Consider the following 26164-nt stretch of genomic DNA (forward strand, 5'->3'; position numbering starts at 1 on the left):
GTACAGCTGTTCTGCTTTGGCACACTGCACTGACAAAAAGGAGAAGGGGAAGACAACTGTGGCTCATCTCCTGCCATCTCCATCTTTACATATTTTAAGCAGAGGGGCTGTATGGCTATCAGTGTCCCAAATCTGTGCAGAGACAGATGAAGTGAAAAAGATCATGTGGACAGTACAAGGCAAATTGCAAACTGACATTTCTTTTTGCCATTTTGCTATGATAACCTCAGCACCTAATAATTTTTCCTCTAGTTCAGTCTTGCATATCTTGAAGGATCATATTCCTGGGCTGTTTCCCATCACTGTAATATATCCATTTAGTCAAAGAGAACTGGGGAGGTGTGTTTTTGAAGAATCATGGTGGCAAGTAGATTAGACTTAAATCACATAAAAACTTGTTTTTCCTGGGAGATTAACATTTTCATGGCTTCAGCAAAAATTGCTGTGAAAGGTTGGCTGTTTGTGAATTCTATTTTGTAGTTATTTCCACATAATTTATCCTCTTTTGTTTTTCCTCTAACCTCTGAATCTGCTGTAAATACTTCTCGCTATAACCTCTCTTGCACTGTCTTTCTCCTAGTTTCTAATATATTTTTTTAATGCCAAAAAGCCCCAGTTCAGCTCATCAGTTCTTTCACTGCACAAGCGTTGAAGTAGAATGTATTACTTGGCCAGCAGGCTAAAGAAAGCAGTTGTCTTTGCAKTAGTAATCTGATTATTTTAATAGAAATTTTGATTTTTGTCATTAGACAATGAGTTTTTTCTTACTTTGAAACATTATATATTTAATTTCAAAACTCCTGAAACAGCTATATATATTTTTAAATAACCATCCTTCTGGTTGATTCATGACCTTTTAATCTACTGTGAGAGAGAGAAAGGGATGGCTTCCTTAATAAAGTCACAAGCTATAATGATGCCATCTCTATGGCCTAGTAAACACTTAAGAATGTGTTATAAAGTGAAACTTGCTTTCAAGGAAAGATAAGAGACACTCTTGCATTTACTCCTAACTAGACAAATAACTTGGAAGCTTTCAGATATAAGACCATGATCATTGATCTACCAACTTGTACCTACAGCTCTTACTTTTTATTATATATTAAATAACATTTGAGGCTGAACAAAAACATTTCCTAGAAAATGTAATACAGAAATCAGTCAGCGTAGGTACTACGCCATAAGAGGAAAGTCCTTTACGTAATTMCCAGATCCTGCAGGTATACTCCCAAAAGTTAAGTTCAGCTGTAAAATTGCTGAAATACTAGCTGTAATGAATAATCTATTAATCTATTAGACTCCTTTAATGAAGGAAGGAAAGGTGGTAAATAGCATGCCAGTATTTTAAAATGACCCAAAGGGGGATGAAGGGAATTACAGGTTCCTGTAACAGGCCATTTTGAAAAAGAGTACACTGAATAGAGTTAGGCAGATGGCACTCTGCTTATAAAGAAGGAGATTCACTACGGCTTTCATAAAAGGAAGCTATGTCTCACACCCAGCCAATGGTATATAGTGATGGATGATCTGGACACTCAAATTTTCAGAAAATACTTGACAAGAATTCTTAGGTCTTGACATTTTTGAGAACTATTTCTGAGGGAGAAAAATGTGTTCTCATGCATAACAACTGTTTAGAAGATAGAAAAGAAAACTGAGAATTAAGTTGTCAGCTTTGAAGTTGCAGAATATCTTGTAGTGAGTGACTAGGCAATAGAGYTGGAGGTTTGAAAGTCAGTGTTGGTATATGCCGAGTAATGCACACAGAGGAAAAATAGCTAATGATGCATGCATAGTACCAGTCTTCAGTACCAGTCAGGAAATATTTTCTGTCACTGTGAATGTCTTGTTGGCAGTTAAAAAGTAAATAGAAGGTTAGGATTTATTAGAAAAGGAATAAAGGAACAAAATTAAAAACACCGTTATGAAGTTGTGTAAATCCACATATGCACATGCTGTGTGTATTTTTGGATACCYAGTTTCAGAAAATATATATAATGGAACTAGAAGAACGCAGAAAAGAATGACAAGATTGAGTGAGTTTTAAGGGAGGAGTCACTAAATAGACCTAGGGCTGTTCAGCTTAGGAAAAAAAGTGATGGATATAACATGAATTTATAAAACTATTGTTGAGAGGAGGTGAATGTGAACAGGGAATTTACTTTCTTACGAAACAAGTACTAGAATTGTCGAACCATAGAATTGGTAGGGCTGGAAGGGACCTCTGGAGATTGGGCCCCCTCCTTCCCCCCCCGCTCCAGCAGGCACTAGGTGACACCCAGTGAAATCACCAGTCAGCGCTAGTCAAGAGAATTTCTGTGTCTTGCACTCACTGTTGCAAGATGTTGTTGGTACAAAAAGTATAAATGGATCCAAAAATTTAGATAACGTGAAGAAAGGTCCATCAAATGGTATTTTATTCTCAGTAAGGGTTTTAACCTCAGCAAGAAGAGATCCCTAAACTGTTTCTTAGAAACTGGACGGTGTATYAGGGGAAGTGTAATTCTTTACTTGCTCTGTTTTTCTTATTTCCTTCAGCATCTGCTCTTTGTTATCACGAGGGAAAGGGTGCAAGACTACACAGAGCATTAGTCTGACTATTACATTATTTGGTGCTTGTCTGGCCCTTGCAGCAGCCTAGGATCAAATGGTAGAAATGCTCTTCAAAGTTCCCCRTCGCCCTGGGCTGCGGGTTCTCCTCTGTGTTCCAACACGTGTTTTCTCATCTTCCAGAAGTGGATGAATTTCATGGATTGAGCAAGCAAGCAGAACTGGCTGGCATCTTTCAAGCGAGTCGGTTGCTTACAACTGTTTTTACCCTTGTCTGAAGGGGACTGCCATGCATTTCTGTTAAGTGTTCTCTGTTTCAAGTGAACTTTCTTCCTCATTCTCTCTGACAAACAGAACATGCTAATTTGGGAGTGCAGCCAGCAAAATGTTTGTAGCTAATTTCAGTGTTAGTTTATGGATCTATAATCCAAGACAGTACATCACTGTWTTTCCATCATGGCAGTTTATAAGACCTAGGGCCATTTTCCACTATATGAAATGGAACATAAGAACGGATTTTACAAAGGCTATCACTGARTTCCTACTTGAAATTATATGCAAGCTTTAATTGGAGTCATTGAAGATAGGGCATATTAAAATGCAAATGTTGACACTACAGCTACTCAGTAAAAGGAATCTAGGAAGAAACATGATACTGAATTCTCTTGAGCCTGCCTGGCTTCTCTGGCAATCTGTGATTTATTTATTTATTTATTTGTTTTTCTTCCCTTCCCCTCTCCTTTTTCCCCTCCTCCCCTCAGCRTAAGGGAGAAGTCCTTGTTCAGTAACGTGAGAGCAATAGGGCTTTTCAAAGAAAAAGGTTTCTAGAATTTATTATGAACATTACTTATTCTGTAATAGAGATTCTACCTCAGCTAACTGTATTTATTATTATTATTTCTAATAAGTTTGATTTGGGATGAATACCTAGCTTAAAAAGAATAAATCCACAGTGGTTAACATTTGGTAAATAAACAACTAGAAACCATGTTTACTGTGGGAAGCATAATGTAACTTTAGTAAGAAATGCCATAGAACTCATCTAAAATTGTTACACTGCTCTTGTCTCAGAAGTAATTGTGGGTGGGTTATTTGTGTTGTAGCTGCAGTGTATCATAGAGGTTGAGGCATCCAAGGTCAGTTCATGCAGATCAGTTTAGGTCTGATAGGATTTATTAGCTTGAGCATAGCACAGCTGAAGACAAACCAGTAAGTTCTGCTGGAGCCAGGTCATCTGTGGGCTATGTTTAGGACTGGTATAGGCATGGAGCCGAGAGAGGTCACCAGATTGGTGTTAGGCTTCCAGTTCAGATCAGCAGGGGCAAAAGAGTAAGGGAGAGTGTAGAACTAGAGTATGCAAAGCTGGATTATGGCTGGTGGAGACCGCGAGCGATGCTTGGGTGCGGAGATGATGGCAATTCCTGAGTCAGTGTTAATTTTTTGAAGCAGCAGTAGCTGAGAACAGTAGATTTAAGACTGCTTTTGAAAACTGCCAGCCTGGTTTTTGATTGGGGTGAAGTACGAAAGACTATATGCAGTCCTGCAGTAGGGATGGGTTCACAGAAATCTAGTAGAATGGGTCTATTGCTTGTAGTCTGGGCCAGCTCTTTAAGGTTATACCTAGGCTGAGCTGTGTGCAGAGCCCTAGCTTCAAGGCTTACCCCAGTTCTGTGCATCTGCGTGGCGTTGCTAACAAACTTTCTAGGAGTGAGACCATGACGCTGAGATGTTCCGATTACCAAGTTATTCATAATTTTTGATCTTATTTACATTCCCTCTTGCTCTGAATAACATAAAATTGATGGTGTCCTGACTCCTCTGGCTGCATGTATTAGCCAGGGTGGCTAACATCTGTCATACTTGGTTTGATCACCATTTCTCACTTCAGGGAGAAGATTAGATACACAGTTGAACATTTGATAGGGCTTATATTTTTGAATGTTTCAGCTTTGATAACATTAATTAGTAAAGGTAAAACTGCGCCTGGAATTGTTACTATGAGGGTTTGTTTTTCAGACTTTAGTTGCAGTTGTAAGATTCACCATAAAATCTCCTACAAATAGTTGCGAAAGTTACATGTTTTGAATACTATTTCAAAGTAAATGGACTTGTCAGAAAAAGGTTATCAAAATAGTACCTAATAAAATATTTAGTACTGTTTTCTGAATTTTTTTTGGTGTTGGTGAGTTTGTCGCAGGACGTCCAAGTTTGGATTGGTTCTTGACTTACTATAAAACATAATATTCTTTTCTTTATATAGTAGATCATTTGATGCATCTGTCCATAAAACTAATAGAACTCAAACTCTTGATGAATATACTTTACTAACTTTTGACTTGCTCTATGTTTAGATTGACCTTAAGAATGCTTCAGTAATTTCAAAAGATGCCTTGTCTTCCTGTGACCCATGTGGAAATGAGTAGTCTCGTATACACAAAAAAGTAAAAAATTATCTTAAAGAAAATGCTTTGTTAATAGACTTGTTAGCACAAGTTCTCAAAGTTGCTAGCATTGAATGGACCAACATAAGAATGTTATGACAAAATTACTGTAGACTAAATATGAACTTTCAAGGAAGTTATCTATAAAAACCTGATTCTATGTAAAAAAAAGTATAAGCTATAAATAGGAACAGATGGTATTTTTGCTCTGGTCTATATAGAGCAGCAGTTCTCTGAAAATATCTTTAGAAGTGGGTGAGAATTAGGAGAAAATAACTTCAGGATCATTCTAAATACTGCCTGTGAGCCAGATGGTGAAACTGCTGAGCCTTGTTATGCTGCTCCTTGCTCGTGGAGCAGTCAGCAGGGGTGAGGGTCCTGCAGAAACACGGCTTGCATAGCAGCYGCCTGTCTGACAGTAGGTGTTTTCTCTAGGTTAAAAATGCTTGTAGGTTCCTGTATATCAGTAGTTGTCAACTGTATCGTTGTTGGTTTGATTATAAATGGCAATTGAAAAGAAGTGCCTACACTTGATAAAAATTCTCCCTTCACCATCCATCTCTTCCCCCTTAAAATACAGGAAACTGGAACTTGAATGCATTCCATGGAAAATGATATTTATTGCTTTACACAATAGAGGAAACTATTTTTTAGAATCCATGAATTTGGAAAGACCTTCACTTGATGTGATAATCGGTTTTACTTTTCTGAAGCTTTTGTTTTCCTGTGATGAATAGCTTATGCTGACAGAATTTTATGGAAGAAAAGGAGCTCAGCTCTCTTGATTTAAAGTTTGAGAGCCAAATAATATGCACAGTGCAGCATGAAAAGAAAAATACTTTTTTTTAATCAAACTTGTAACTAACACTGATGTTTGAGTGTTTAAGCAAGAAGAATGTTGGTTTATAAGGGATCTGTTGAGCTCTTGTTTTCTTAAGCAGCGATAGTCCGAATCACTGTTTGTTTTTTTTTTCAATTTGAATTGATGCTTTATATTCCCTCCAATAAAAGCTGTATGTTTTCTCATTTTCCCACACAGCTGTAGATTTCTACATGAAGACCAATTTTGTGTGCAACTAGCTGTCTGTAATATTAAGAAAAAACTGAAAATATATTTAGGTTCTRCCTAGTGTATTAACACCAAAAAATTGTTTATTCACAGAAGTTGGTAGAGAAAATGTTATTTTAACACCTTGGGCTTATGCAAGAGCTATTTCTAATGGTGCTGAGAAGAATCTAGCAATTAAGAAAAGCATTAAATTCAGATAATTATCTTCAAACCAGATAAATTATAGGCAAGGTTTTAAGCAGTACCCTTAAATGAGTGACAGAGATGAGCATGTGGATTAGCAGTTTAAAATCTACTTCCAATTTCTGGTGGGAAATGCAAAAAAGTTTCAAAATCTTAACTATTCAGGCTTATTAAGTACAAATTAATAAAATACATGAGAATGAGTTTTTGATTTCAAGTATGTCTGCATTACTTTTTTGGGGGTGGTTTTCCTCACTGAGCATTTACTCTGGCATTGCACTAGTTCTTTAAATGTATTGTATACAGCAGCTGTCTCCCCTCACATGTTTTTAATAACTTTCTATAGACTAAACCATGGGATTAGGAATATGAAAGGCCTCTTTGTTAGTGTGCTATATCATTAATTGAGGTTTATACACTTCTGCTTTGGCAAGCAGAAAGTTTGAGTTGTCTGGCTGTCAAGAAATCAGAAGTTCGCAACAAGAACTGACCTACTTGCCTTTTCTGGAGAAGCTGGGATGCCTGCTCTCGTGAAACGGAGACCCAAACAGGTCGACTCTGCTGGCATTTAATTGTTCGTGTATGTGCGGGCCGTTTCGAAGCCGCTTTGGCACTTCTTTGAAGCCAGTTAGTCAGCTTGTCGCAGCGCGTTGCTGAAGCACGTTCCTGCTATCCGATCTGCGTGCTAGTAGTCTGGAGGGCAACAAAAATCTGCACTAGAGGATTTTGCTTTCTGACTGGAGGAGAAAGTACTGTTAAAGGTTGGTTATCGAGGCTAGCTCTACTAAAAATAGCAGGAGAGACAGCAATAATAATAAAGTGAATAGCAGAGGCCCGTGCGAAGATAGTGCTGGTAACAAACACAATGTTCTGCGGTTTTCTAAAATGCAGCAGGCTTTTGTCCCACGTTCCAGTAATTTATTTGAAAGGCATGTTCCACTTGGGGATTGCCAAGCAGTTCACAAATAGTAAGCCTTTTGACATGTCTAAGATAYGTGCTGTGCCATTGTTAAAACAATTCCGTAGGCAAAAATGATAGCTATATTTTTCCAGAAGCTTGTGGTCTTCAATGATACAGAGTTTTCCTTTGGTAGTTCAAGGAAGCTTCAGGCACTTCAGGTATGAAAGCTTTTGTAGGTTTTTTTTTTTTTTTTTTTTTTCCCAGACCCGTTTGTGAACTAAAAGTTTTTTTTTTTTTTTTTTTCTCAAATCTAAATACAAGGCATACATAGCTTGAAATTGAACTTACTGTATGATATATCTCTAGATTTCTAGCCTGTTATCACTTATGGTAAGCTCTGAAGTCTAGTTCCAAGTTATGCTTTTTGGAGATGTGAAAATTTCAGAGCTCTAAGGTAACATTGTYGGTTGATTTCATACAGATGGGAGGCAATGTTTCTCCATGTAAATATACAATCTGAAGATGAAAGTGGCAAATTTAAAACACAGACCTAAAGAATAAGGGCACCACAGTTAAGGGAGGAAGAGCTGCTTGAAAAAAAAAATACCTATATCTGAAAAGTCAGAGATGTTAAAATGGAGTTTGCTGTCAGTGAGACAGAATGATTGGGTAGACTTGGAAGGGGGGTTTTATTACCCTGAAATGTTGGGCTTGAAAATTAAAATAATAATAATAATAATGCTAGAAGACAAGTAAAACACCCAACTTTGCATTGAGGTAAAGGGAACATGTTTCAGTGAGATGCAGAAGCTGGTAACAGGAACATTTCAGAAGAAGGTCATCAAAATCTTCGGGTGATGAGTTTGAGTAAAAGTTTGTGGTACACCAACAGATTTAGGAAAGATCAAGTTATTGAATCATTTGCTAGCTGGAAAAATCAGGAAGACTGGAACTCTGGAGGCTGCATGTGCTATGCTGTTAAAGACCGTCGATTCTCTAATCTGCCTATGCAAAAATGTTACAGTCTTTTTGTATTGTGAATTTTTGAAAAATGCCATAGGTTCATCCGTACCTTTTTAAAATTTCGTGACGTTTGATTTTAGCTAGATTTCTGTACCCTGTGTTATCTTGTTAAATGACCCATACAGTATATTTTCCTGCCTTTGTGAAGGCTTGTAAAGGCTTTCAAATCATAAGTAAAATTGAAACAACTCGGGTGTGCATTCCAGTAGTCCGGGAAGAACTCAAAGTAAAGTATTTTCGCTGTTGGCAGTGACTACTGGCAAATACTGAAATTACCTTAGCTACCTAATGTAGACTATTCAAAATCTTAATTTCTTGGGAGGCAAAAATCAGTGATTAAAAAGTATACCATATAATGTTACAATGTATTATCAATCATTAGCTTGAAACTGCACAGGGTAGATTGGAGAGAGCCAGGTTGTGAAGCTGCTGCATTTGTAGTCTGCTCATAATTAATATATTTGAAAAGTCTGGACATCCCAAGTAAGGACAGAACCTTTTAGATTTTAGCTATTAAAACTAAACTCTGCAAAGAGTTTAAGTCAACAGTATTTTTCAGAGGTATAACTTAAGTTTTAGCATATTTTCAGATGTCAGCAGGCATGTTGGGGGCAGATTTCAAGTTTTTGCTGCCAAGCATGGGACTGCCGGAATAACTGACAGTGCCACAGTCTAATCGTAGAAGAAACTTGTTTGTTGCTTAATCTTGCTTTTCACAATATCTATACTATTTTCAGTATTTCAAAATGTTCAATAAAGGCCTTAGATGTCTACCAAGGCTTATGGAAATTGTCAGGCAGTTTTAATAGGAAGGTCAGTAAACATTATTCAGATTGACATGGAATTATTTAATTGCTTAAACATATGCTGAGATAATTATTTTACYGAAACAGTTAAGGGAAATGTCTCTACTTTTTGCTCTTTGAAACAATATTTCTATTAGGGATACTGAGGATCTCAGTCCTGTCACTGAACTGCTCTCTGTTGTTTGACTATACCTAGTTCATAGGATTTAAAAGAAAAAAAGGAGGGGTGGGGCTGGGGGGAAAGGAAGTTTAAAAAAAAATTTGAGGAAAGCATAATTGTCAAAGACTGAATATTCATCAACTTGATCTGGTCAGAACAAGTTTTATTGTCTTAATTTAGTGTATCTTCAAATTCTTAGAAAATGTTAATGTGTTATTGGAATTGGGAACAATGTTTTTAAAACACTTTGCAATTTCAAATGTGTAGTGATTTTATTTTTATTTTTTTGTTTTTCCCTAGACTCGAGATGATTTTCTTGGGCAAGTGGATATTCCTCTTCATCAGTTACCGGTTTGTGTATATCTATATATATAGATAGATAGATAGATAGATGTTTTTTTAACATGAAAAGGAAAAGTGATTCTATATGCAACTGCATTACAGTCACCTAAGGAAGTGAACCATACTGATATAAGTGGTAAATTTTCCTGCTCTTGGTTTTTTTTAGTGCTAGTATTTGTCAAAAATAAAATAATGTAGCTTGCAATTTGATATTACTGTCTGCTGATAGAAGAGTTAGGAGTGCTTTTAGTTTCTTCAGGAATAAAAATACAAGATTTGAAATAGTTCTAAAGACAAAAAGAGATTGTAAGTATTGTCACATTTCTTAATACTATTTTTTTCTAGAAATCTTTCTAGTTGTTTAAAATAGTTAACTAAATTTACTTTTAATATTTGTTATTCCCATAAACCACTACAGAAAAGTGGAAATGGGGAAATGGAACTAATATTGCTGCTGTATGCATTTTTCAGTTTTGTTGCTCTACTCATTCTGTGGAGTGACAACATTATGTATGTTGTTAATTTTAAAGGGAGGTCACCAATAAAATTAAAATAAGTAAACTTTTTCTTTTGAGCTCTCAAAACTTTGGAGAATACTGACAGGTATATCAGCAACTATTTTAAATACAGGAAAACAACTATGGCAAAACCTTTCCAAGAGCAGTTGTTCTGCTGTGTCATTCTGAGATGATCTGTCGTAGGAGTGGTGATAGGTATATTTTACCTTTCCCACTGGAATTGGGATATAAGAAGTCCCACCAGCTCCACTTCCCCAGTTAGGTAGGTTGGAAAGACTGGTGGAAATGCYCCTGGTGGCAAAGCTAGCTTTGGTCCGTGTCTCATTTTGTTTCGTTATGCCGACRCAAACTGTTCATAACTGAAAAGAGCTGATAATCAGGAATTTGTGAAAAGGATAAATTATCTATARAGTAAGATACCTGGTTTCCAAAAACAAAATATATTCGTCCAGTTCTAATCTGGTATTGAATCTAAGGTAGCTCTCACTTTTAAAAAGTCAGACAAAGAGCATAAGAGTAAGGAGGTAATTTTTTTATAAACCATGGATGATCCCAGATTCAGTCAGAAAAATAGTTATGTTAGTCTTAAGAATTATAAATATCTTTTACAAATGTAGAGCCTAATTTTGCAGGTACTCAGTCTGACACATGCATTACTGTTACTGGACTGAACATCTGCATTTTAATTCAGTGAAGAYTGAACATTTCAACTTGCATGAAATATCTCTTAATTTTATTGACAGGAACTTACTCTGAAAAGCCTGAAACAAAAGAATACATTTTTCTTGCTGAAATGAAATGCAATGCAGTAAAATTTAATTGGTTTAGTTTTCTGTTTTATGATATCTTAAGGAGTTTATCATAAAAAGGCCTAAGAGTTCCAAAGAAAATTGTAGRATTTCTAATTTAATGAGTTAGACTCCCCTCAGATACTGGGATGTTTTGTTTCTTTTTGATCAAAAATCTTGACACAGAATAGGTATTTTTTGAAAATTATATTATGGAATTAGCTCAGCSTTTAAAGGATTGTTTTGTTTAAAGTTGCTCATAATTCATGGGTCTACAAATATATCAAGTGCCTTTTTCTTCYTTATACGCTACCTTATGAATTGTAACGTGTGTTAATTAACAAGGGTTCTGAATTTACAAACAGCTAWAAAAGAAAAATCCATTTTGAGGTAAAACTCTCAATTAAGATTTACAAAAGTTCCTAAACATGAGGTATTTTAAAAATTAAATATTTCTGTGAGAATTGCAGAACAGACATCAGGTGCAATAAATATATGTTAACCAACAAACTAGGTGTTTGCGTGTCAGTCTGTATTTCTGTCCTTCAGATATATTTAAAGAATTCTTTTGCCATGTTTCTGTATCTTCCTCTCGGATACATATTTATAAATGATGTCTGTTTACCTCTGTGTTTCTTTTTGCTGATCATCTTCACTTCTGTGCATCAGAGCACAGAGATAAACATGTTCTTCATTGTTCTTCTGGGATTTTTAGCCCTAGAGGTAGTTAGTGATCAGTTTTTGTGTCTGTTCTGTATAAATATATTTGAAAAATACTGAGGGAGGAAGGAGTTATGGTAAAATTTCTAAACGTGAAAACTGAGGAACTGTTTTTTATTTCAGGCTAAGCAGTCATCTTTTTCTGTGCTTTAGAAGCTGTAATATATAGAATGAAAAGTAAAAAAAAAATTTTTTTTTCCCTTGGACATGGGAATTGGCTTTATTACTAAAACTAAAGTTGGTATTCTATTGCTATTACTGTGCACAAACCTATAATTTAAATTTTAAAAATGTTCCATAGACTTCAAAGAAAACGAATTTTGAAGAAACTGATCCAAAATCGCTGTTAGTTTTTAAATGCAAATGTTTGATGGTATAGACTTTTTTTGAGGAGGGAGAAAAATTWAAAAATTGTCTTATTCCAGACAGAAAATCCCAGTATGGAGAGACCATATACGTTTAAGGATTTTGTTCTTCATCCAAGAAGGTTAGTAAATACCATGTAAAAAATGTCTTTCATGTCTATACAGTGCTATTATGCAAGTACTTCTTTTTTGTCTATATTTTTGTTTTCATCAAGGGAGTTTAAGTATCTATGGAATAAGATATTAATGCCTCMATTAAAAAGTCAGCATTTGTTTAAATACTTGAAGATTATTTAAGAGTAAGCAATTTTTTTCAAACCAAGACACAATTCATATAACCTCATCTAAACAATTTACTGTTCACTCAGTAGTGAAATTAGTGACCAATGTTATGCCATACTATGCCATTTATTCTTTTTCAAGTTTAAGTTGTATCCTGCCTTCCTTTATAAGGTGTCTGTCTTTTGTTTGACTGTTTCACATAACCAGTTTTCATTTGATCTTAATTATAAATATAACAAAAATTTAAAAGCTGCATATGTTTAAGGAAAGGAGGAATTTTAAACGATATGTAATACTTTGACACTGGTATTAGTGTTGCATGTTTTATGTCCATTCTTAACCTAAATCTGAGTGATACTTTACTAGGGTTAGCAATTTTTATTAAAATAAAAAACAGAAAATTCATGTCAACTCTTTTAAGAGAATGTATTCCAGTTTGGAAATAACAACAGAAGGTATGGGGTCTATAGCTCTTTCTCAGCCGGATAGTAGAAAAAGTATTTTAAAGTGTATTACATTTCTTGGTTTCTGATTTTTATCRTATTCAAGATATTAACAGATCTAATGATCGTCAAATTTGATTTTTGCCTCCTTTTTTTTCCCCAAATTCAACACTTCCTATCCTGTAAATGAATGAAAAATAAATACTAGTTTGTCTCTGCATATATTACCTTCAACTGCTGTTTATGTTAGGCAAGGATCTGATCTCTTCTTGAAGTTACTTCCACCTGAATTTGGCAGTGCTTTGTAGTAAGAGATACTGCTACAGGTTCAGGCACTCTTGCACAGTTGAAGCTTTTTAATAACTTCTAAATATCATCTAGGTTCTTCACTATTATTAATGTTCTTRAATTCTGCTTATGTTTACATTTGCTTGAACTGGAATATTAATACTAAAGGTATTAGCTTTTCAATAAGAAAGTAAGAGATTCTAGCATTTTTAATACATTGAAATGAATTGCTTTGAAGATTGYTTTCTCAAGTAAGGTAGTAGGTTACTTCACTTTCTTAAAGGAATACAGTTTTCTAAAACAAATTGAATTGACGTGTTCGTAGTTCAATGTAAAACATTTTTCTATCAGATAATCTAGTTCACTTTCAACACATTAAAAAGACAAAGCAGTAGACTTTGTTTCTTTCGTTGCTTGATTTAGGATTTTTGAGGGTTGATTTTTTTTTAAGAGGTAGGTATTCAAATTAGATAGGTATTCAGTTGACTTATCAGAGATATTTTCAATCAGCTTGCAATGCCTGTCAGTCAGTATGAAAAAGAAAGTAAGATAGGTGAGATAATCTGGCTGATTTCTTTACCAAACAAAAACTAAATTACATTGATGTAGGAAAATCTTATTTTCAGGCTTCTAGCGATGCATTAAGCTAAATTACGGGAGATGCAAAAGTTGCAGTATTGTAGGGTTTTTGGAAAACTAGTTATGCAGGTGAAAATAGCGCTCAGTAGGCTGTCTGCATACGATAAAATTCTTATATTTATATAGTTTAAGTTGTCACTGTTCTTTTCTTAATTCTGTATATAGCAAGTATTGCCAGCAGGTCAAGGGAAGTTATCCTCTACCTCTACTTATCCCTGGTGAGGCCACATCTGGAGCGCTATGTCCAGTTCTGGGCGTAGGGCTGTGAAGATGGCTAGCGGACTGGAATATCTCTCTTAGGAGGAAAGGCTGCAAGAGCTGGGYTTGTTYAGCCTGGAGAAGACTGAGAGGGGATCTTATCAGTATATGCAAATACTTGAAGAGAGGGTGTCAAGAGGATGGAGCTAAACTCTTTTCAGTGGTGCCCAGCGACAGGACAAGAGGCAGTGGGCACAAACTGAAACTCAGGAAGTTCCACCTGAATATGAGGAAAAACTTCTTTACTGTGAGGGTGACGGAGCACTGGCACAGGCTGCCCAGAGAGGTTGTGGAGTCTCCTTTTCTGGAGATATTCAAGGCCCCGCTGGATGCAACCCTGTSYAACATGCTCTAGGTGACCCTGCTTGAGCAGAGTGGGGTTGGACCAGATGATCCCAGAGGTCGCTTTCAACTTAACCGTTCTGTGATTTTTACACATTGGATACTAGGGAAGATGTCCAGAGAGCCCTGGAAATAGAAGTTTCCAGTTGAGTTAAGTAATATCTAGTGGTGTATGTGAAAGTCTAAAAATGCAATGCCGCTACAGAACTTCATTAATTAAACTGTCAAAAGTCGATTTTAAATGTTGAGAAACTTCAGGATAATTTTCCAGCCRTGCTGTTTTAGCTGTGCTGTGGATTTTCCCTAACTAATTAGCAATTTTAATAATGATAGGATTTTTGTGGTGATAACAGGAAAAAAGTCTATTCTGATCTCATGCTTTAGAGGATTTACTGCTATTTATCAGTATCAAAACAAATCCAAAAGCCTAATATACATTTTTTTTGTTATATTGGGAAAGCCTGTCCTTTAGTTTGAAAAATACTGCTCCAGAATTTTTTATGCATTCTTATAATGTTATGGAAAACAAAAGCAAGCCAATTAACACTAAGCAGGATTCCTAATTAAGCAACTGAGTCTTTAGCTTTGCACCTATTAAAAACTTTCCAGGTTATTTTGAAGACACTTGATCTTGAAAATATAAAGCCCATGGTCTCATAGTATATTTTAATTATGTTATTTGTTAGCTTATAATACAGGATCACAGAATGGTTGAGCCTRTAGTGGTGCATAGGATTATCCTCCCTAGGTGGAGGACCCTGAACTTACCTTTGAATATCTACCCTCTGTAGATATTTCAGATGGAGATTAAATTATGCTTCTAGAAAGAATTGCTGGTTTAGCTAAAARCAGCAGATATCTTTCAGGTGTGCCTGGTAACAACATCTTATTTTCTCTTCTGCAGCCATAAATCAAGAGTTAAAGGCCACCTTAGATTAAAAATGACTTACTTACCGAAGAACAATGGGTCTGAAGAAGAAACCACAGAACAGGCTGAAGAATTGGAGGTGGGAAAAGATGCATTTACTGCTGAGAAACCTAGGAAATGCTTGGTCTTCAACTATTAAGGGTAGTTAACATAAAGATGAGTGTTAGAAATCACTAATCTGTAAGAAGTCATTTAGAAATATGGCGAGTCAGTACTAAAACAAAACCAAAAGCCTAATATACATTTTCTTTTTTTTAGTTATATTGGGAAAGCCTGTCCTTTAGTTAGAAAAATATTGCTCCAGAATTTTTTATGCATTCTGATAATGTTACAGAAGACAGAAACAAGCCAATTAAAACTTACATGTAATTTATATAAAACTTTTAGGGATTAAGAACTAATGGAAGTATCATTTCTCAGTATTTTTACTGCTTTTAACATGGCTAAACCTTGCCAGCCAGACACTGACACTTTGCTATTTTTAGAATTTCARTTTTCTCCAATTAACAGGGGTATTTTACATTTGTAATCTTTAGTAAACACAGCCAATTTAGATCAATGGATCTTTTTTCAACCCCTTAAGCAACTCTTATCAGTTGCATCAATTCTGCTGTATTTAACTTTGTTACAAAATGATAGGCTCATCAGACTAGTACATTTACAGCAAATGTATGAAATCAAATTTTAAAAAATCTATCCTATTAAATCTGTCTACTGCCTTGAACTAAAGTAAAGAACTTTCTATCCTAATACGTTTAAGGACTTTGAATTAAAAAAAAAAAAAAAATCTGCATGCATCACTTATTCTCTTGTCTCTTGTAAAATACACTTGTCTCTTGTAAAATACACACTATAAAATCCAAAGGTAAAACTGTGCCCACATTGTATTCACCCATCATTACTGTGAAAGAACTGGATTTCATGTGACACCAAAATGTGATTCCACAGTATTTCTAACCTTCTAATTCAGGTTTGTTGCCTGTCTTACCTTTCATTGAACAAGTTCTACTACTTGTGTAACTAGGCTCCAGCACAAGTAGCTGACCAGGTTGAAAATTGTCTATGAAAAAAAAATGATTCATTTTTCCTAACTTAACTTCTTGACTCAGCTCTTGCATAGTCGCAGAAGTACCACTACTGTCAAAAAAGACCTGCTGGGACTATACTTCTGAAACAGGTGGAGGAAAGTGGGACCACAGCAGCTCCAGCTTAATTCATTTTGTAGTCTGTTGGCTTAAGATATAACGGAACTGCACTTTAAAAATGGTGTTAGCCTAATAAATTGATGCACTTCAACTTTGGTTATTTAATTAAAGATTGTTAATATTRTATCCCTTAGCCTGGATGGATTATACTGGACCAACCAGATGCTGCTAGCCAGCCACAACAGCAGCAACGGGAATCTCCTCCACTGCCTCCAGGCTGGGAAGAAAGACAAGATATCCTCGGCAGGACCTACTATGTCAATCATGAATTCAGAAGAACACAGTGGAAAAGACCAACTGCTCAGTATGTCTTTTGGCCTGAAAATTCAGGTGTTACAGTAGTTGCCAGTTCACTATAAATACATTGAAAATGAGAACTAGGAAGTAAACAGGATGGGATTTGCTAGTAGAGCTTTCCCTATTTTTATGTTCAAACCCATATTTAGTGATCACTAAGTAGTGGTCAGAACTGCGCAGTTCTCTTCCTGTTCGCAAGAAGGTGTATGTTCAAGTGAAAACCAGTTCCAGATGTAAGAGTTGATAGTTATTGTAATGGAAAGGAAATTATTTTTTTCAGTTCAAGGACTGATTCCCTCCTTCCGAGCAGGAACTGCATGAAATTCTCTCTCTCACTATTTTTCAGCTTCCTTTAGCATTTGTGTTGCAAAAAGTATCTGGTTCTTTAGTCTGACTTATGCTTTCTACTGTCATAGATGCTTATTCTTTTTAATTGGTGTGCATTCATTTTATAGCTTATGACTGCTGCTTCTTCTGCCAAAATGAATAATGCATGTTTTTGATGTTAGCCTAGCTTATCCATTACAATTGAAAGAGAAAATGACTACTGTATTGCTGTCAGCTTTATTTTTTTTTTTTAATAGGGACAATGTAGCTGTTGCAGATATCGGTAACATTCAGTTGGAGGCCCAACATGCATTCACCCATCGACGACAGATATCAGAGGATACGGAAAATCTAGACAGCAGAGATTCCCCTGAGGTAAAAACAGTATCAAAGTGTTTCTTAAATGCAAGACACTTTTTGCCTCTAGTTAAAAAAAAAGCTTGTTTGAAGTATTTGTAACTTGGAACTAATTTTTAAAATATGTATTTCACTATTTTATTTTTAAAGAGCTGGGAAATTATAACAGAAGATGAGGCAACAATGTACAGCAGTCAGAACCTTCAAATACCTCTCCCACATAGTAATTGTGATATACAGACTCATCTTGCAGAAGAACTGAATACCAGACTTACTACTTCGGGAAATTCAGCTACTGGCCAGTCAGCAGTCTACACTGTAAATTATTCTTCTTATTGCTCTAACATATAGAGATACTCAGAACCCAAAATGTTAATGCTGTTAGAATTAGATGGCTAAGTACTCCATGTTAACTATGTTCATAATTTCATCTCGAATGAAGAGAAGTTAAGAATGGTTTTGTACTATAGAATTCCCCTCTAAGCAAACATTTTATTCTTCCCCACTTTGCTTATATAGAACAGGATTTTTTCCCTGAGACTAAAACAGATTGGTGTTAACTATTTTTTCGATCTCTCAATCTACTTTTTATTCTAGATATAACACTATATGATTGTACTGATGAAAAGTACAGCTGAAGGGAATGTCTGTGATTAACCTGAAAGTATATAAATTTCTAAAGAAATAATGTTGTATTGATATTTTCTTTCCACTTGGACAAGGTCTAAGATAACTTATTTTTCAAAGTGAATAAAATTTAGGTAGAGATGAGGTTTTATGATTAGGTGTAGTAAACTTGACTGAAAGAAGAGGTCTCAACTCATACAGTTCCAGAGCCTTTCATCAACTGACACTTGACCTCTTAGCGAGTCTGTTCAACCTGCTAACCCAGCAGGAAACTATTACCTCTCCCTGCCCTCTGTTTTCTGCTGATTTAGCAAGTTGAAGCAGCACCCTGGTCACTTTTGCCAGTATGACAAATGCCATATTGGCAAATGGGAAGCAGCAGGAATACACAGCCAGCAGAAAGATTCTCTTTTTGGTGCAGCAAGCAATTAAGTAAGCTCAGCTGTCTTGTGAAACCTGACCTTCACAAACAGCCTTGTTACCTGAAATACATCTTGAGAAATCCACTCTCTGTTGAGGAAGGCCTATACAGAGAAATAAGGTGACTCAGACCTCTGATCTTTAAGATTTTAGTATTTAAATGAAGGCTGTAGCTCTTATGATGCTGAGAATGCCGTTTCAAATGTGAGTTGGAAGTATATTGTTCACATTTAAGAATGTTGCTGGAGACAGCAAAGTAACAATAACAAGACTTCACGTATCTTGATCTCTCTCTGCTCTTCAGAATCCTATGGACAGCTTGCTTGAGTAGCCTAAGCAAAGAAAGAGGCAGATGCTTAAGTTATTTGCAAGATGCAGCTAGAGTGATAGTCTTATCTCCCTTCACCATTCCAAAAAAAATGGAAAAATGGGATCATGCTTTCTTTGAAGTATCTTAAAAAGTAGGTAGATAGGGAAAATCCTTCAAATCAGCTTGGAACTTCTGAAGCAAGATGAAATACAGTTGCTTAGTTGTAGCAGATGAGGTATCTGAAAGATAGCTCTAGCCATAAAGATCGAGGCCTACACCAAGTCCGGGAATTGAATCGCCCTTCTCAGAAACTGGATGTGTCAGACTCGTATCTTCTTATTACTAAGTTAATCTGCTGTCAGAAAAAAATTGTTAGCTGACAGAGGCTTTAGCCTATTGACAAGATAGACAATCAGCTCTGTCCTAAAAGTTCAGATGTAATGTAACTGGTTGCTATTAACAGTAATGCCTTAAATGCCAAAATGTATATTGTTAGGATTTTCAGACCTTTCTTGAGCTTCTATTTTGAAGTTATAATCGACCCTCTGAACCAATGCTTATTTTTTCTTGATGTGTTAAAAAACACATCCAAAACAAAGTATAATACCTTGTTCACGATGAAAACTGTGTGTTTAAGTGTGATAATCATTACTGAGTGTTTGCTACCATACTCAAAGCTGCAATGCTAACTAATGTGACATTCTCTTTCACTATTTCAAGAACCATTCCAGCAGAAGAGGTAGTCTGCAAACATACAGAATTGAAGAACAGCCTGCACTTCCAGTGGTATGTCATTTTCCAAAAAACACAAGCTTATGTAGCACAGAAGTTCAAAGATTTTCTTCATGTAGAACTTTCTTTTGACTATAGATTAAGTGCTGACATTTAAATGAGTTTTGGCTTTCTGCTTCTGGCAGCTGTCCTGACAAAATTGCAGTTATATGAGTCTAGCAAGATTGGAGCTCAGTTGTAAAGCTTACCTCTTCCAACTTCGTGTTTTTGGTTTAACATTAGCTTAATGGGTATAGCCTGCTGAAAGAAGTAATCTTCCGACGGAGATGTGAATTTTGTTTCTAAATTCTGCTTGCTATACAATTAAAAGCTGTTCATCCACCCTTACATTGTTTCCATGGTGACATTGCAAATTTAAGAGTTTATTGCCAGAAGTTCTAGGCTGGATCAGCGAATCCTAGTACAGATATATTAACAAATGCTTTCAATCCTTTCAGACAAGGAGCTTGAATTAAAAATAAATAAGTAAATAAACAAATCTTTTATTCCTGTCACTTTATATTGTTCAGTGTGGATTTAAATATTGCTCTTCAATTTTATCTAGTTTATAAAACAAATTATGAACCATCTAGATTATGATTTGTTAAAATTTGATAATGGTAAGCCTTTTCTGAGTTAGTTTGGTGGTTTTCTTAACTGTTACTCTTTTGTTATCACTAATGTATAGTTACTGCCTACTTCATCTGGATTACCCCCAGGCTGGGAAGAAAGACAAGATGAAAAAGGAAGGTCATATTATATAGATCACAATTCTAGAACTACTACTTGGATAAAGCCAGTTGTACAGGTACTTTATGTTGTACCTATTACTATTTCCATTCATACAACCTTTTAAGTACACCACCTAATAGGATAAAGTTCAGAGACCTCTTTGAAATAGAATTTTGAAAGTCATAAACTGATAAAGAACTACATAAAGTATCCAGTAGGATTCAGCTAGAGTTAGGAATAGTAATATTAATGATAAGTCACTCTAAAGTAAAAACTTTATCCAGTATTCAGTGTAATCCATAATCCAGTTTCTGAATAAGTAAGTGCTGTTTTCCTCCTCTATCTATTCTCTGAGTATGTAAAATATAGTGGAATATAAATCTTACTTGTCTAATTCAATTTTTTAAGCAAATTAAAACTTATCCAATCCTGGAGCTTTAAAAAAAAATTATGTCAGTTGACATGTCACCTCCTTCTAGGCTCCTGATTTTTGTATACTGTTGCACAAATGGAAGGCTAAGATCCAGATTCAATAAAGTGTGTCACTACTGTGTAAGTTCCAAAGCATAAATCAAAGCCTAGTCTTTCAGAAACTCATACTCAAATAGAAAACAAAAATAGTAAATATAGGCTTGTAGCACTGCTTCTTTTGCTGTCGTGGACTTGCTCCAAAGCATACCTTAAAAATATCCAACTTTAAATTGAAAATCTAAATATCATTAACTTTATTTCAGTAGTTACATGCCCCCATTCACAAATGCTTTAAAACCTTATTTGACCATCAAAAGCTATTAATGCATCATAAAAGCCCTTTGGAACGTGATAGCTCTTTGAGAAGCCTGAAAGATTTTTGTTAACTTCTATAGCATAATCAGTGATTGTTAGTCAATGATGCTCATATTAGACTAAGTGAATCTGTATACAGTTGGTATTTGCTTTATGAAACTGCTGTCATCAATCTAAAGTGTAGATACCTTAATAGGAAAAAATATGTTGTTCTACTAAATTTTGAATTTCTTTTGTCTTTTGCCGCAGATTGCTATGGAAGCAGGTCAGTTGTCAAGTGCCCAAAGTATTTCTATGGGACGGCAACCACAGGCAACATCAAGTGATTCATTACAACAGTCTTCTAAGCAGCAGCCTGAAATGGAACAAGGATTTCTCCCTAAAGGCTGGGAAGTCCGACATGCGCCTAATGGGAGACCGTTCTTTATTGACCACAATACTAAAACTACTACATGGGTAATGGAAAATTATTCTCATGAAATTCTAGTTGCTCTAAAATCAGAATTTGCTGCTTTCAGCAAGCTTCCATGGATTCCTTTAGTGCTAGGATTTCATTGCTAGTTTCTTTCTTTAAGAAAAAGCAAGAAAGAAGGGATGTCTTCAAATGTAAATTATTGTTTGTTGTCAGCAAACGAGGTATTGCAAGTAGCCTATTTGATTTGTGCAAGATAGCTGTGTCATGTCTCTTAAGGAATAGATGGAGTAAATGCGAAGTCATTTAAAGTGTCTGTGATGAATACAACACTGAATTTTACAGACTATGTTTAGCACTTGAAAATTTAGCTTGGAAGTAGGAAAACACTAATGTGTAAAGGAATCTGTTTTGCAGATGTTAAACATCTAAATGACACTTCTATCATAACTGTAGAACTGTGRTAACTGATATACATTGTTAATAGAAATCAGTTTTGTAAACTTTTCTTTAGCCGAGAATCTACTATCAAGAGTTTTTCACGTAGTACAGTATACAATGCAGATTTTATGTGAACTCTTTCAAGAGCAGGCCAGGTGCAGTTTACAGTATGGGTGAGGGAGTTGTACAACTGTGCTTCCACTGAGTGAAACTGCACACTGTTAGGCAGTACTAATGGACTTCAGCATATAAAGAGTAGGTCAGTGTTCCTGTCAGGTGAAAGGAAAATATAGAAAAATACATCAAAATTGTTTCAAAATAAATATTCATTTCCTCTAGACTATGGAATGACATCAGTTTAATTAAACATACACACACGGTGTGCCAGAAACCATGTGGAAATATTTGGCTCAATTACACTAAACCCAAGTTATATGAGGGGATTTTGTTTGTTTTTGTTTTTACAATAAAGTGAGAGGATTTAAATAACTCTGAGCATTAGAGGATGGCTGTAAATGACTAGAGGATTGAGAATCCCCGAGAGTCTGCCTGGCTGGGGAATACATAACAATTATCTAGTTGGTACTTGGCATATTCTTTACATGATTACTCGAAAAAGGAAAAGTATTGGGAGTTTTTGTGAGTGTTTTCTTTTTTAAAAAAAATAACGTGCTGCTTGCTCTTCTTTTCAAAGGAAGATCCAAGATTGAAAATTCCTGCTCACCTGAGGAGAAAGACTTCCCTTGATCCAGTAGACCTAGGGCCATTACCAGTAAGTAAAGTATTTTACTTGTTTTGCAGATGTATTAATTTAAATAAGTTAGCACTATCAAAATGTCTACATTAGAAAGTGCAGTCTGTTCTTTTCATACAAACAATATCCAATTTTGAATTCCAGTGTTGAGAGTAAATGGGGAAAATATCCCTGGAAATACAGGTCACCTTGGGTTCTATGCAAACTGTATGGTTAGGAATTTGTATTAAAACTTTCTCCTTTTTATAGCCAGGATGGGAAGAGAGAACTCACACAGATGGAAGAATATTCTACATAAACCACAGTATGTACAACWTGATGACTACTCATCACTTTATTACTAAGCATTATCTAACTTAGTGGAACTAATGAGGGGATGCCTTTTCAGATACAAAGAAAACACAGTGGGAAGATCCTCGACTGCAGAATGTGGCAATAACTGGACCAGTAAGCTTTCTTTATGCAGCTTTATGCATTTTTTCAATAATTTTGTTAATAGAATCCAAGCAAAGTCTCATCATTTATCAGATACTTCATCTAGGAGATGAAACTTTTAGGGTTTCTGAACCCTAAAATTTAATCTCTTTAGAGACAGTTTAGAAGGCTTCTGTGGATGTAGTTTTAAATGCCAGAAAGAAAAATCACAGTTCCCATTGTAACAAGAAAAAAAATCCTCATAGGTGAGGAAGAGTGGGCAATATAAAGCGGATAAGAAACTTCTCTTATTTGTTATCCTGAACAACACATTGTCCAAAATAAACCTAGCTCAGCTTGTGAAATAAGCTTGTAGAACATGAAAATTGGCTTTACAATGAATGAAATTAATTTCTAAATGAAAAATAATTATCTAGCCTGGATACTTAATCTCAAGCACAAAATTACCAAGCCTAATTGCAAAGACGATACACATTATAATTATAGATGGGTTTTAGTGTTCAAATGATATCTGTGTTTATTAATAGCCTACGTATGTAAACAGCCTTCTCTGTCCATGGAAAAATAGAGGTGTTTGTCATCAGGTTTCTCATGATACAGCAAGGAAAGAGTATTCATTATGTAAGTCACCAAAGGCATTTTGGTCACTTTGATCTGGGTCAGTCAGTGATTTTAGTTGGTCACATCAGTAAAACAGTAAAGTGTAGGATAAATTCTTTGGTGCAGATTAACACAAATCTATGTGGTAAGGCAGTATTTTGTTCCAGGTATTTCAAATTGTCTATACATGTAAAAACTGAAAGTATACCCTAGTACTTAGTGAAACATATGTTCCTGTTTTCTCAGAACTGAAATGTATGTTTCACAAATCTAGACCAGCTTATGTAAAAATAATTGTTGGTAGAGTATCTCAAGTAGTACTTAATTGTTTTTTTTCCAAAGGCTGTGCCTTACTCCAGGGACTATAAACGGAAGTATGAGTTCTTCAGAAAGAAATTGAAGAAACAGGTCAGTAGTTCTCCAACAGAAAGTTAAGAAACTTTTGTGCCCTAAACAAACAAAAACTTAGGTTCCAGTGAAAGGCAACAGAATTCTGAAAGCTGCTTAAAAAGGGTAGAAAATGGACTTACCTGATTTAAATGTGTGTGTGTGTGTGTGTATACATATATGTGTGTGTGTGTGTGTAAAAAAAGCAGTGACTGAATAACAAAGCATTTAGTCCTTCAGTAGGGATTCTGACTTTATGGAGTGATGAGACTGAAAGCAATCTAATTGAAAAAGTAGTTTTTTTCTTTTTTCTTTTTTTTTTTTTTTTTAAGAAGTTGAGAACTTGAAAGTAGACTGTCAGCAGAAAACATTGGAAATCACTGATCTAGCATTTAACAGTTTTGGGAACTGAGGATATGAAAATACAAATTCTTAGAATAGATTTTAGGCTGCTGAGACAGAAGTGAAAGGCTCAGTTTAGAAATCATGACCTGTACTATGATTTTGATCAGACTTGATGAATGTAATTGTTCTAGTCTTGAAATCTTGTAATTTTATGAATCTCATTTGCAACTTCAAGTCTGAAGTGGTGATGCCAGGCATATTTATAACACAGAGTATAAAAGATCATGAATAGCATCTGGATATCCAGATAATAACAAAATTTTGCACAGCTGCCACCAAATTTTGGTATCCCTAGGGATATTTTATATATGTAATAGCATTTGAGATTAGACCCGAACTTCACCTTTTACAAACCTGTACTATATCTACCCTGTCTGAAACCTGTGCATTTTGAGTTGAAGGATAAATTGTACATACTTAAKTATGTATGTTTTCTGCTCACTTTACTTGCTCCTAATTAAACGAGCTTGCCGTTCATTCAAATGTCATTCTCCTAATCTGAGAAGTGATAAATAGCTCAGCCACACAACATAATCATATCAATTTAAGAATTAAACACATAAGTAACTTCTAAAGCATACATTACCATTGACTTTTAAATATTTACAAATACATATATCATAATGAGGATAGTGGATTGATTTTTAAATTAAGACTTAATAATTAATGTTATTTAAATCAGCGAAGTTTGTTTGTAGTATTTTAGCTTGGTTTTAGCATTTTATGCTAAAAAAGTTTGGTTTTAGCATTTTAATATTGCTTAGACTTATTTTTCTGAAAATTTAATTTGCAACTAAAAACAATTTTCTTCAATTAGGGATAATTATTTCTTGCTGAAATTATTTTTTAAGAAGTCTGTATATATTTATTTCAGCCACTGTGTAAATATGAGATAGGATATTACATGGTATTTTATAGTTTGGAAAATGACAAATAATGCAATCTTGTATCCCCAAGTAATTATTTTCTATTTGTGTTTATACATATTTTTTTAGTTGAGCATTTAGGGTAGATTATTCAAGGAAAATAACAAAATAAGAAGGAAGTATATCTGAACGTGTGCTCTTTGGATGGGTTTCTTCAATATTTCTGCTTTCATAAATTCATAATTTCTGCTCATTATGTGACTAGTCTTTAAAAAAATTAAAAAAATTAAAGAATAGAAAATTTAAGAAATGTTTAAAATAGTTTTATTGCATCATCCAATTCTAGTTATAGATAGAAACAAGGAGAAAAACTTATTTTCTGTTTCCACTCTCACTGAATTTCTCAACTTTGCCTAAAGCAATCTCTGAAGTAAGGTGGCTGAAAAGAAATGATATCAAGAATGTACTCTTTATTATTCTCGGATAGTGACTTAGTGCTTCAGCAAAGTTTTATCCCTGGTTTATAGCATATCATCTTACTTTGAAACTTCAGCAGCAAATATGAGCCTTTGGATATTTTGCACTAAAATGTTTTCGTACAATGAATACAGTAAATGTAAGCCTTGTCATTTGTGCCTGTGATTTCAAATTTTAAGTASGCTGATTTTGTTTTAATATTGTAGGAATACTTGATTGTCCTGTATGCATTATGTAAGAGAACAGGACAYGTAGTTAAAACTGAACTGGAAAGTGAAATAAATCACAGCACATTGTTCCAAAATAATTTTATTTATGAACATTTAAACTTTTTAAATTAAGCTTATAATATGGTGAATTTTCAGATTTTCAGAAATTTCTCTGTAAAAAGATTCCATGCCTGAACACACTTTTAGCAAGGATTTTAATCCAACATCCTTAGGAGGAAATAGAATTTAATAATCTGAAATTCTTCATACTAGTTGAATCAGGTATAAATAGAGCTGTTT

The 26164-nt window shown here is 34.9% G+C and overlaps 1 protein-coding gene across 1 annotated transcript in view; it reads left to right on the forward strand.

Annotated features, from left to right (window-relative positions):
• Positions 1-26164, forward strand: part of NEDD4 (NEDD4 E3 ubiquitin protein ligase) — a 43965-nt gene that overhangs the window by 5733 nt on the left and 12068 nt on the right. The window contains exons 2-14 of the mRNA XM_085303368.1: positions 9434-9484; positions 11927-11988; positions 15023-15125; positions 16386-16555; positions 17133-17250; positions 17383-17550; positions 19310-19375; positions 20049-20168; positions 21128-21334; positions 22426-22503; positions 22735-22789; positions 22874-22932; positions 23863-23928. Of these exons, the coding sequence (XP_085159494.1) occupies positions 9434-9484; positions 11927-11988; positions 15023-15125; positions 16386-16555; positions 17133-17250; positions 17383-17550; positions 19310-19375; positions 20049-20168; positions 21128-21334; positions 22426-22503; positions 22735-22789; positions 22874-22932; positions 23863-23928 (1323 nt within the window). The remainder of the gene's footprint in view (positions 1-9433; positions 9485-11926; positions 11989-15022; positions 15126-16385; positions 16556-17132; positions 17251-17382; positions 17551-19309; positions 19376-20048; positions 20169-21127; positions 21335-22425; positions 22504-22734; positions 22790-22873; positions 22933-23862; positions 23929-26164) is intronic.

The sequence above is a fragment of the Rhea americana genome, unplaced genomic scaffold (genome assembly GCF_003343005.1).
Source record: "Rhea americana isolate MKP2758 unplaced genomic scaffold, rheAme1 scaffold_2, whole genome shotgun sequence".
In the NCBI taxonomy this organism is placed as follows: domain Eukaryota; kingdom Metazoa; phylum Chordata; class Aves; order Rheiformes; family Rheidae; genus Rhea; species Rhea americana.